Source organism: Ruditapes philippinarum, unplaced genomic scaffold, assembly GCF_026571515.1.
Source record: "Ruditapes philippinarum isolate M1 unplaced genomic scaffold, ASM2657151v2 ctg1032_1_1_1_1, whole genome shotgun sequence".
Lineage (NCBI taxonomy): Eukaryota > Metazoa > Mollusca > Bivalvia > Venerida > Veneridae > Ruditapes > Ruditapes philippinarum.
Window position 1 is genome coordinate 127,426 of NW_026853923.1, and position 13,357 is coordinate 140,782.

The 13,357-nt window shown below is 30.7% G+C and overlaps 1 protein-coding gene across 1 annotated transcript in view; it reads right to left on the minus strand.

Moving 5' to 3' along the window:
- The window catches only part of LOC132738382 (voltage-dependent T-type calcium channel subunit alpha-1G-like), an 80,359-nt gene extending 68,914 nt beyond the window's left edge, over positions 1 to 11,445 (minus strand). The window contains exon 1 of the mRNA XM_060725874.1: positions 10,589 to 11,445. Within this exon, the coding sequence (XP_060581857.1) occupies positions 10,589 to 10,829 (241 nt within the window). The 5' untranslated portion in view covers positions 10,830 to 11,445. The remainder of the gene's footprint in view (positions 1 to 10,588) is intronic.
- Positions 11,446 to 13,357: the final 1,912 nt, after the last annotated feature.

A 13,357-nucleotide genomic window follows, 5' to 3' on the forward strand; every position in this document is an offset into this window, starting at 1 on the left:
TATTTAGTATTTATTATCTCATTGAAAAATACATGACAGTACTCATACTTTGGTTAAGTGACTTCTTCCGCAACTCAAGTTAGGGAATAGTGAAACCATTTGTGAATGACTTATTTCCTTACTGTTATTCAAATACTCATTGCTGTTTCCTGGTACATCTTATAAGAATAATAATTGCTTTTTATAGATTACCATATTTAATTGAACTATTAAGTTATTATATTCTTGTCTTTGAAACAATGAAATATTAATGATAAACAGAAAAATTCCTACATTATAATTGAGCTTATCTTCCTCACAGATTTATTATACATTGCTTGTTGAAATTTATTTATTTTTGACAAAGTATTTATAACCCTTTAAAGTACTTTAAATAAGAAAAAATGGATCTCTGATCGTTTAAAAAAGTAGCCAAAGATTACTAGATATTTAATTTTCCCTTTATTATTCATTATTCATGTGTGATACAATGTTACAAATTCAATGCAGTACTAGAGACATTTGAATGAATTTTATATTTTAATTTACAAAAATAATTTTCTACTTTTTTAATTACACTGTTAGAGTTAATAAAAAGTTATTGATGTTTTAAGATCTTTTTGAACTAATGAGATGAATGAACATATACCTGTACATCGGAGAAATGGTTTTAAACAACAATTATAGAACACGTTTTTCGACCAAATAACCATTCTCCCAGATGGCCCTGCACCATTTGGAAAATTCAAGTGGTCTAACGGACCAGTTGCCTGTAAAATTAGGCGGTCCTTGCCAAAATCAGGTGGTCTCGGACCAATGGACCACCGCTAATTTAATGTCGAGGCCTGCATGTCAATGTAATCATATAAAATTGTCTCTTTTATCGCGCTCTTGTAAATGACCAGATGTAATGATGAGATGACCAGGTAAACATTGACTCCATTTAGATGACGAATGTTCATAGGGGAAAACGTGCAGATGATCACGGGTTATTTCTGTGCGTTTTAAAGAATAACTTTAATATAATCATAAATGTAACTAAGCATTAAGACAGGAAATACCTAGCTCTAGTCTCTATTGTACTTATAGTTGTACTTTTAGGCGTAGTTCATAACGTGAATTATCTTGCCCTTGTAAGCCAACGGGTGACTAGTAACACAAACATGCACTAAATTACGTACTTACATAACTGTCAAAAGATAACCACTATTATTAATGCAGCATGCACAGCATCTGTTACCTAACTTATCAACCAGATGCTGCACAGGTAGATCGTGTCCTTAAAAATAAATAGATTACACGCAACTTCCGCGAGCTTTACATAACAACGGTCTAGCGCACCCTCTGCGAATTCCTGGCGACAAACAAACTAATGGCTGACAAATAGGCGAGGTTATTGAATGAAACATCACATTATTTCAGTAAATGCATTTATCATAAAACTGTAAGATAAGAGGAAATGTTGATAAGAAACAGAATTTGAGATATTCATTGATCTATTTAGATTTTTATAATGTTTAGAAATATTTGATTTAGCGAAGATTAAGTGCCTTAAATATTCGATATTTTCCCCTCATCGATTTCAAAGACATAGACAATAGCAGTTTAAAAAGGGGGAATAAATATTCAGAATTATGTCATTAGAAGTTTATATTTGTATAATAAATGATCAATATGAACGCATTGATCATGATATATCTAGAACGAAATAAACAGCCCAATTTATTGCTTACAATGTATAAAGCCATATATCTGCTGCAAAATCTCTTCTATGAATTGTAAAAAAAGAATACTTCTAAATTGAATGTGAGATAGAAATGTGTATCTTTTCTTGAAAGCGAATGACCCATGCACGAAATCATTGCGAAACAGTTAAAACTCTACTTAAAATAGTAACATAATATTTTTCTCCGAACACTTTTGTTTGCATTCAATATTCATTTGTTTTAAATAACAAAGACATTCTATGATGTGACTTTTTGAGAATCGCCGAAATGATTATGAAAACAACACAATTTTACTTGTAGTTTTTTTTTTATACAAATTATTCATTTGATTTAAGGAGTAAAACGAGATTACCATCAACGTATATTATAATTCAGAAATGCTATCTATTGTATTTCTCAAAATCTTATTATTATTGGGAATTGGTATAATAACAGCGAATTAGTATTTTGTATGGGCGTCAAAATACTACTTTGTTTAAATTTTGCTACTTTCACTACACATGCCTGTACGTTCAGTACTACTTTCTTCAGTTGTTTAACACCTAACATGTTATCAAATCATTAAAACAACCTGAGACAAAATGTGCCTTTAACTTTCGAGCATATATTTATTTCCTTGAGTTATTCTCCATCTTGTTCAAAACGTTTCTGGCGAAATTTATAAACATAAAAATGGCAGTTATTTTCCTGCATTCTTTTGAGTAATAAAATTAATCAGTGAATAAGATATCATATAGATTTTTTTATAAAGATTCTGTTAAAAAGTTGTTGCACATATCTCAGCAACTGAGAACGTGCCGTTATGTTATCTGGTCGATTGAAAAACACACTATAGTTACAGGAAACAAACAATTCAACTCTCAAACAACGCTTTTATCTTGCTAGCATCTTGCACAGCTGGATAAGTTAGTTAGCTCTCCAGATGTTACATCAAGTGTTATAGAAGCTATCATGAAAAACAAACAAGGTGCACCAAACATGATATTTCCACCAGGATAATGATTTGTCAATACCGAGAAAAAAATCTTTGTACGTTATGCATCAAGTGTATACATGCTGGATTCATACCTATTAATGAGTAATCAGGTTACCCAGGTATACTCATCTTTCTGATGAAAGGAGACAAACATATTATTTTTGAATTTTGCAAAAAATTAAAGAGTTATCTGAAGGAATAATCAGGCGAAATGAATGTTTTTTATGATAAAACACGTATTTTCTGCTGAGAAAATTTGTGATGTTTTGCGGCATTATAAGTATGTTTTGTATAAGATTAAGAATTTCATTATTATATCTAAGGCTCCTGAAAAATATTTATGTTTAATATACTTCATTACATGATCACATAAAATTGAAAGTAAACCGGGTTTTTTCTTGTTAATGTTGTGTTTGGTTTATTTGCGTTTTGAATGTACTGTTGCTTGTTATTAATCATTAAACTTGGTTAACAATAGCAATCTTTGTTTACGAGACATGATATTTGCGTTTCGTTAACGTTACCATGGTCATTGTAGGTTTGGGTGTTATTACGGAAATATTTTGAGGAATGGCGACTCTGTTACGTTATTCTAACTCACCGGAAATTATATTTACGGTGTTGTGTTCACACTTTATTGTAATTTTGTCTAAATGTTTGGAAAACAGCCACCAAACAATATGCACAAACAATTAAGATACAGATATCTTTTCTATTTTATAATAGCTGATGTTTAGTAATGAACTAAAGTAATTGCCGTAATGTTCGTTAACTAATTTTAGTGCGTGTCGTCACTGATACACCATATTAAAAGGTTTCATTCTTACATTCAATGAAAGTATGTTTAACTAATCTGAATGTTAAACTTATGATGGCAGAACTGTCTTTCTGACAAAGGATACATTCGCGAACTAAATGTTGTACATTAATATTGTACGTTATAATAATCACCAATCGACGACATGTTTCTATAACACTTATGTAACTAATTCTTAGCATACATTTTATATGACATATACAGCAAATGCTTTTTAGCGCACGTTCCCTTAGTTATGACTCAAAGCTACTCTAGGTATAGGATAAGCACATGACCACAATTTAATTATAGCATATACACAAAATAATTAGAAAGCTCTTGTTATATCAAGTGCATTTAAAAACTCATATTATTTCTTTTACGAAACTTAATTCACTAAACATTCTTCTGTCCGACTTCACACACATTATCAAACATTTTAAAATACGTTTTATTCTTTGTCGGAGACATTTAAGTAAGTAAATAACACACTAATGTATTTTATTTTGAACTTGTACTTAGTCATATTATTTTGAATGGGACAATTATTTTTCTCAGAGACTAGGGTATATTACGATGTTACATAAAAGAATTATAATCAAGATAACCATTAGATTATACATATTACTTTACCATAGAATTAATTATGATATATTAATTGTGAGTTATATCCCGAAATACATCATAAATGTATAAATACAAAGCCATGTCACGTGCATTACAAACAAGCTGCCACCAAAAGTAACAGACTGTTTGTAACAAAAGAATCGTATTGCCTTCAGGATGTACACTATATACTGATCCACTATCTCGAGCCTGCTATCAGATATAATTCGCAGATCATATCTGTTCTGTGTCGAACCCGTCGGCTTATTTCCTGTAATTATTGATTAAAAGGCAGAAGCGATTTCGTGGAAAAATTCAATTAGGTTTTTGTCACTTTGGACGCCGTAGATTCTGTCATTCTAGTTTAATTCCATCCTATTATTTTGTACATTTTCTCCTGTTCACGTCAAATTAAACAAACATTGTTGTTTAAAACAGCATGGGCAAAATTGTTTCTTTTCTCCTTCACGAAAGTGTAAAAACACATACATGAAAGATGCTAAGAAAACAGCATGGGACATATACGCTAACAAATCAGCGCTTTTATAACTATCATTATTACATGTCGTTGAAAGCAAGTAAATTAAGACCAAGAGACAAAGTTCAAATGGAATCATTATGGTGTACTTTCGAAGTACACATGTCTTTGCTTATATTACCAAATAGTAAAAATGTATCTGGTTAAATATTTCTCATATATCAGTGTTTAACAGGCAATGTGTATATTTCACACAAGCACATATCACATTGGTGTTTTTGCTGGCTGACATACAATATGTATGTGTAAGACAATGTCAATGTCAGGCACACTTTCTGTACTCCACAAGAAGAATACCTCAGCTGCAGACTAACGATTTAAGGCTTCTCAATAGTTCTCATGTTTTAAACCGCGGCGAACGGGTGATATTTTATTCCTTTTTCAATACACATTGTTCTAGTTCAGCACTGTAGGAATCTTGCTTTTATGCTTAAATTTCACTATGAAACAGATGATAAAAGAAAGTTACAAATTGTATACTATATGAGTATAGAACTAAAGAATTCGCTTAAGTGATATTCTTACGGAATAATTATGGCAAAGTTTTATACACTGTAACTGTAAAGCTGCAAGCCTTCAAGTCATAAACATGTGCATTACTGACATATAGTTATTTAATGACGTCCAGAGACATAAATTTAGTACTTTCGAAATGGAACACAAAATGTCAAGTCATAACTCAGTCCATATAAAAATGTCACAAATAGCTTAACAATCAAATGGTTTATGCTCGCCTATGTTAAAACATTACTTGATATTAATTACAGAAGAAAACTTGAAAAATGAACAATATAAAGACACGAATATAATGTCACTCATAGATTAGCCTAATGCATAAACCATCTACATCCACAATAGAATTAATCATGTGTTGGAAATAAATTTAAATTTTAAAACACTTTATTAAGGAAATGCAAAGGACGAAGAATAGAAACAAGATGGAGGAGAACACAATGTATCATCTTAAGGTAAACAAGTATTCTTACTTATAATACAAGCGATAAAAAAGACTTGTACAATGACTTAAAAATCATTATTTTTTCATCCACTTCCCTACGCTTAAACCAAATTCCAGACTCCATCTCATAACGCAATCAAACCAGCAAACCAGACACATGCTCAGTTTTCTTTTTTGTATTACATATGTGATGTCAAGTACAGTTTTTTTTATCATTTCATTATTTCAATGGCGGGTGGGCACCTGAATAAAACCAACGACCTAAGCAAGCGAGTTTCCGTGCAAACAAAAAATGTAAGCTAAAGAATCTGTAATACAAAACCGTATTCTCATATTTTCTAAGAGTTTTATCAAATTTCAAAATGATAAAATCATCAAAGGACAAGAATTCCTGTAAATGATTTAGTAACACCCGTTATTTCTCGGCATTTATTTTCTCCATGTATAACACCTTCAATAAACCATAGCACATTGTAAGCACTTTTTTTTCAAATACATACTTCAATGAATTTTACGGAATTATACATGATTTGTACACATTTTCTATAAAGACTCTGATTCAGTATCAAATATAAGTACGGAATTTACGCCAGCGATGTGAAGGACAATCGTAAGTGAGAATATATATATATATAAGATGACTTGAAATTCAAATTAAAAAAAATGATTTATTTACTTGTGTAGGCGAAATGATAACAGGGTTGTTGTTGTTTTATTTCAACTCAGGTGTTTTTAAATAGAAGTAATCTCTGCAAGGAGATTAGTATTCATTTGTCAATAACTTCCCCGACGGACACCTGAACTCTGAAATTCGATATTGCATGAGACTGAATTAGTCTGCAGAGTTAAATCAGGAAGATGTTATGACGTCATTACGGGATATTATTTCCGTTTATATCTCGTATATACTTCATTAAATGATCGAATAATTCTCTTATAACAGTCTTCTAAATCCGGCTGACCGAGGCCGCATTCTCGTAAACAAAGTTATCTATTTAATTACAAATAATATGCATTCACTACCGAAAAGAAGACAACTACGGGAAATAAAACGGAAGAGATAAAAGAATTGCTTTTAATAACGCTTTGATGTAAAATGTAAAAGAAAACCAACACCAAATAATTATGCAAAGTAGCATTTCAAACAGAAAGGTGCTTTTAATTTTAGTCTGAAATCGCAGAGAAATAATGACCAAATCTTGATTTGCAGATACCCGTTTCACCTGATATAATTGATGAAATTGCTGTTTCCTTATTAATTATGTAAGTATATATTCCAACGACCAGTTTTATCAGATATAGACGTCTATAACCGACGATCTGATAAACAAAGGGAATTACCCTTTACCACTAAAAATGATATTACACAAATATCTAACAGAAAGAAAAAAGATAGAAGAAAATCCGTTTAGTTTTTTTATACATTGAGTAACCCATTAATAACAGAATAACTAAGCAAACAATATGAATCAATTCTTCGCTCGATTATTTTGCCTTTAATAATAGGTCTGTCGACTTCAATAACATTTTATGTCTGAAGCGAACTAAAACTTATTTTTGTCCGAGAAAAGAAGTTGATGTCGTGTGAAAATCACATTGTGTTACGTGATAATCACACACTGTTAATATTACAACATTTGCTCTTATAATTTAAAAAATCGGCTTTATTTTATAAGATACTTTGTTTTTATGGAATCAAACTATTAGAATCTAGATATCATTCGTGCATTAACTTATTTATTTAATTACACCCTGAACTAATCTACTTTTTCTCCTTTTTTCATTTTTCTTTAGTCAGTGCAACGTGTATTTATTTTAAAAAATGTACTTATGTAGCACAAAGATATAAAACGTGACTGTCTGGAGACAAGTTATAATACGTGTACTTATACAAATTACTCTCAAGACGGCTATGTTCTGATTCAGTTAGTGGAAAGAAGTTACGTCAACACAACAAAAATATAGTAGCTTAAATGTACATCAATCTCTCCCCTATACAGTTAAGTGCCATAAGTATTGATCATTTGTGCATTTGCAGCTATTGAATACAATGTGTGATGGAGTTACAAAACGTTATGCAAAAGTTACTTTAGAAAATGCATCCAAGGTTACTTTATGATTGATTTCAATATATTTTGGTTTAAACTGGTGATGTCCTATCTAAAGAAGCGATCATTTAGCTTTATTAAATATGATATTTTGTTTCACATATTTGTCATATATATTTAAAAAATAAGTGACTACCTTTGTAAACATAGAAAAAGCCAACCGTCATGAATTAATATTTGTTGTATATTTATTAACTACTACACTCGACATGATCCTGAACGTTTTTATTTAGAGTCATACTATACTTATAATGATATAGTAAAATAATCTCGGGTATATAATCATCTATCAGGTAAAGGTTATTAAGCTGTCTAATTATATGTTCAATTTTTCTCTAATATTCCCTGACAGATGCTTAATCTCACTTAACCGTATTGCCCCAAAGGTAAGTCAGTCTAGTCTCATTTCCTTAGATTATACAACGTTCGCTTCATTAGCATTAGCTTAAAATAATTTACCTTCTGGAATAAATTAATCTGTTTTCAAATTGACGAGCTTATACCAATTTATATGATATGAAGACGTATACGCTGATAAGCCTATCACAAACACAAAAGCCATGACTTACCATTCATAATACAGAATCAAGCCCTATATTTCAGAAGAAATATGTATATACATTTATGTCGGGATATTTAATGTCTGAACAAAAGGACATGCGTGTGAGATATCATCAGAACAGCAAAGGGAAGATTGATTCATAAGTTCTCCTCAATTAACCTAATGACAAGATAACAAGGTAGAATTGATTGCAATAAGATAAAAGACAATGTACAAAACCCGTTCATAGCCTATATCATGCCGATCAAATCTTCTGCTACATTGTGTTAGCTTTTCCACTACACACTCGATTGATACAGCCAACAAGAAACACTCTACTTTTTTCTAAATTACCTTTGATCTTTAATATTTCAGGACCAATAAGATGTATAAATATTTTTATCGACATGGGATCTGTTTCAAGATAATCATTATATCTGTTTGATATAGCATCCTTGAAAATATAAATATCCCGTTGAACATTGTTTAATTATCGATACATGATGTAAAATGAGTGTTTCATTCACGATTTTCTTAAGGAAATGATTTTAAAGTTTTACTGAAGATATAATTTACATTTAAATTTTTAACCAGTTTATTTGTATTATAAGTAAATTAGTCATTTTTGAAGCTTAACAATACATTAAGTATGCTTTCGGTAGCTTTATATATATGTCGCCCTTGTAAGCTATTTTATACCAGTTCATCTTATTTCCATGTATTCTTAAAATGAAAAATAATTGAAACTCTATTATCGTGTAGGGAATTATAATAATAAAATATTATAAAACATAAAGAGAAACCACATCTCCTTGTGTTTCAGGTAAAACGGAGACTTGCGGCTTTGTTCCCGTATTCTCTTTTCTAGAGATTTTAAAAAAGAATGAATAATGTAATTCACATGTATATAGTCATGCACAGACTGGTTCCAATAAATTAATAAGGAAAACAAACTGTACAGCCGCAAAATAGGATCGGCAATATAATGGAGTATATTCAATGGTCGTGATACATGTATAATATGAAATTAATATAAAATCGTAGAGTAACAAACTGAACAGCAAACATACTATTCTTAATATGATCATGAACTGAACATAATGGGATAATAAACGGCATATGAAAGTTCTTTCTTTTATTACCATGAAGAGACTAAGTTGACAATCATAACGGCTGTCATTGAACCGCCATCACGCAAAACATTTCGTTAACATTATCATACTGTAATAGTTCGTGATGCCACGTCGAATCGCAAGAAATTATGCCTTATTCTGCCGTAAAGTAGTCGTAGCATTTCTCTTATATCATACGAATGTCGTAAAGGCGTATAACACGAAATCCCCAAGGACTGTATATAGCATATTAATATTCGTTCAGACAAATATTGTTTCAAATCACTGTGGAGACCAGATCAATGATTTGTTAGAAAAGGGGGATAATAAAGATTATCACGGAATTTTCAACTCACTAGAAAATTATGTTCAGATGGCAAAATCAATAGTTTAGCAGGTTAGCTGTCCTCAGTATTATTGTATTGCTGCGCCATTTACTTAATGACATGACTTCATCATGTAGAATTATTGATATAAACTGAAAACAACATTATACATGACAGTGTACAGCTGTATAAACTGCGGTATTGCTATAAAATTCACCATTATCAATATTATGCTTTTGTAAATAAATTTTGTATTCAAATATTGTATGTTTCGTAACAAACAAACCCACTATTGTCGGCTGATAAAGGGAATTATTCATAGATGGTATTTTCTAGCTTGTAAAAGCTTATTGATTTATACAACTGATTATAGAATGTTAACGATTTTAAATATACCAAAGTATCTGTATGTAACAAAGATTGGTGGTTTGGTATTTCAGAAATATCAACACTCATTCATGTTAGCATAAAGAATATAATGATTATATTATCACTTTCCTCTATCTGTTTTTTTTTCTATTTCGAAACTCAACAGCGACATCATATTATATATCATATCACCATGTACATATGTCAATTAACTCTTTGTTAAATCGCATTGTCTGAGAAATTTGGAAGCTTGAAATCAAATATCTATAATGCCGTCACAATTAACGTCACGGAACATGAAAAAAAATGTTATAGAGAAAATTCAAATGCGTATTGATCAATTGTTAACATATTGCCGTCATTAAATAGTAATCAAAAAATGTATTTCTAGGCAGGGTCGTAAAATACCAGTTTGTTATTTTATTTTTAAAATAATCCATTCATTGATTTATGCTGTAGAAATGAATAAAAATCTTACCTTATGTTACATGTTTCTGAAAATTTTCAAATCTATAGATATACAAGTACATGCAAATAATATCAAAAAAGGATATGGCCATGTTATTGTACGTAGGCACCAGAGCCGGACGACATTCTTTTGATCAAGGCAGCGAAGAGCCACGGGTACGAAACCCGGGTATGGCATTTCATCTTCATCATCATTCCCTGTTTCTTCTTGTGTACTGGTACACGTTCCCGTCACATCTGAATCTCGTTTGACGGTCTCCGACTTATCATCATGAGCGGGGCCGGGTTCAGACTGATCCACAGCCTGTTCACTTAACTCCGCCATGTTGCTGTCGTATTATCCACAACATACTGTACACACATAGAAAATATCACACATCACACGTTAAAATCCTAGTATATATATACAACTATCAAAAAACCTAAGTCATATGTACAATGATTAAAACATTTCATAACAATATCATTCCCCAATGGAATTTTACAATAACGGCAAAATCTCACTGAAACTATTATTCCTATTAAACCATTCTATAGACTGACAGACATTTCCGCTAATTTTTATTATCCGATTTTGTTCGTTATGTTAACTATCACATTCTAAGTCTAAATTGAACAAAACTCTCCGTTTGAATAATTGATGATACTATATCCCCTTGTATCACGCACTAAATGCTAAATCAAACCGTTCTTTGATTAACTCGTGCTATTGGAACAATAAATTCAACGTTGGAAATCATCGGTTTGAGATCGCATATTCTTTAAAGAAGAACTGCTTTGCCGCACTTCCATATACCCTATAAAAATCGATAGACAGTATAGGCTTTTCCAGTAAGGCTACCGTACGCTGCCAATGCTTCTAAAACGTTGAGACGCACTGGTCGTATATACTTCTAATGAAAACAGAATTGTTCTTGCGAACTGTTTTTCTCGTATCTAGCTAACAAAATGTCGCTAATCAATACTTGCTAATTAAAACAATAGATTTTGTAACAATCTCAGAAAATATTGATGTAAATCTGGTGTCTGCGCTACGTCACGTGATTATAATGTATTTATCAGATTGTCTATTGAATACTTGTAATCTTCATATTTTATGATACAACACACACATGCTTTCATACTCTGTGATATAAAAGATAACTAATGTAATCGTAATCTTTTCTTGCGTTGAAGGTTAGACATAGAAACACCTTTTCCTGGAATTTGAGTAATTTGAATTATGTTACAATATTTTTTTGTGTGTGTCTTTTTAAAATGTGTCTAGATTAGATATGTTTTCATATGTGTAACAATTTAAAATATTTGTATATCATTAAACATTCTTAAAGGGAATTAGAAACAAAAGTTCTAAATAAGAAACGTAAATTTGATAATATTTATAAATTTATATTTGTTCTTGTTCAAACGCCGTGATTTATCAAAACATTTTTTCCCCATTTATATTAACACAATTTTAGTTTCAGGAACTTCAATACATTTAACATTGCCTTACTCACTTATCTTGTTTTGAAATATTGGTGTCTTTTTTCATAATGACTTACATAAGTTTGCAATTTTCATTTATTGTCCGACACTTATGACTACATTCAAGATTTACGTGTATTTTGTAATATACCTGTTTGATGAAGTGCACTAATAAAGAGTCATGTCTGTTATCAATTGTTTAATAGCTAAAGCTTGTTCTCATTACATGTCCTTCTTTCTAAAACTGTTTCATAATATTATTTCTACTTTAGTCTGCAAGATAATCACTTCGAAAACATTTAACTCTAACTGCATTGAATGATTCATAAGTGGCTTGCGTTATCTAGTTAAGGAACAAATCTTCAGTCTTGAAAGTTAGTCTTAGTTGATTTGACTTTAACAATTCAATGATACTCAATGGTGTTTAAAAAAATAAAAGGCAATATTAATGGAAGGGAAATTTAAAAAAATATAACTAGTTAACGTTCCTATCAATAATGTTGTAGAACCCGTTTATATTTAAATGTACGTGTAGATATATTAATTTATTTTCCGTGTCACTTGACGCAAAATTATTTTGGTTTCTGAAGACAATTATAATACTCGTGTGATACTAAAACTTTCTTGCTATGCCGAAAATGAGCTATTTAAGAACTGAACATCTTTTATAAATATCAATAACAGTGACATCCAAGTTATTCTTTTCAGTATATAAACCATTTAAAATTGTTTTATAAACATATACATTTTTGTGAGACATCTTTCATTGTACATATACATGCTGTATACTTTTGTTTCGCAACCGTATTCATCAATTAAGTTATTTTTAAAACTTCAATAGTAAAATGTGAACTATAGACAATACGTGAAGTCAATCTGTCATTCAGTTATTTGTCAATATTATCTCCTTAATACACTAGATTGTTTTCACGAAAGCATCGCAGAAATATTCAATTGGGAACAATATATTTCTTTAAATTTATGTTGTAGAAATGACCCTCTACCAAATAATTCTACTTTATCCACTCCACGCCTCCAATAAAATTTAGCAAACAGACAACAAGAAGAAACAAGAAAATGTTGGCCCAAGAATGCTAATATTAGATTCATATAAGAGGTCTTAAATTTTTCACGAAGAAGTAAGTACATTTTGTAAATAAATCAAATTTGCGGTGTTTGTTTATCCCAAGATGAATGACAAATAAAATGTTTTCGGGACACACAAGGTAGTGCTACATGCCAGATATCTAAAACTCTGGGCATTGCATTTGTCAACACGATTTACATTTACTTTCTTTAACAAAACTATTTAATGTAAATGGCCCCTCCTAGGTCTGATAGAGGCGGCATTATTTTTATAATGTCTGTAGAGGACCAAATGGTGAT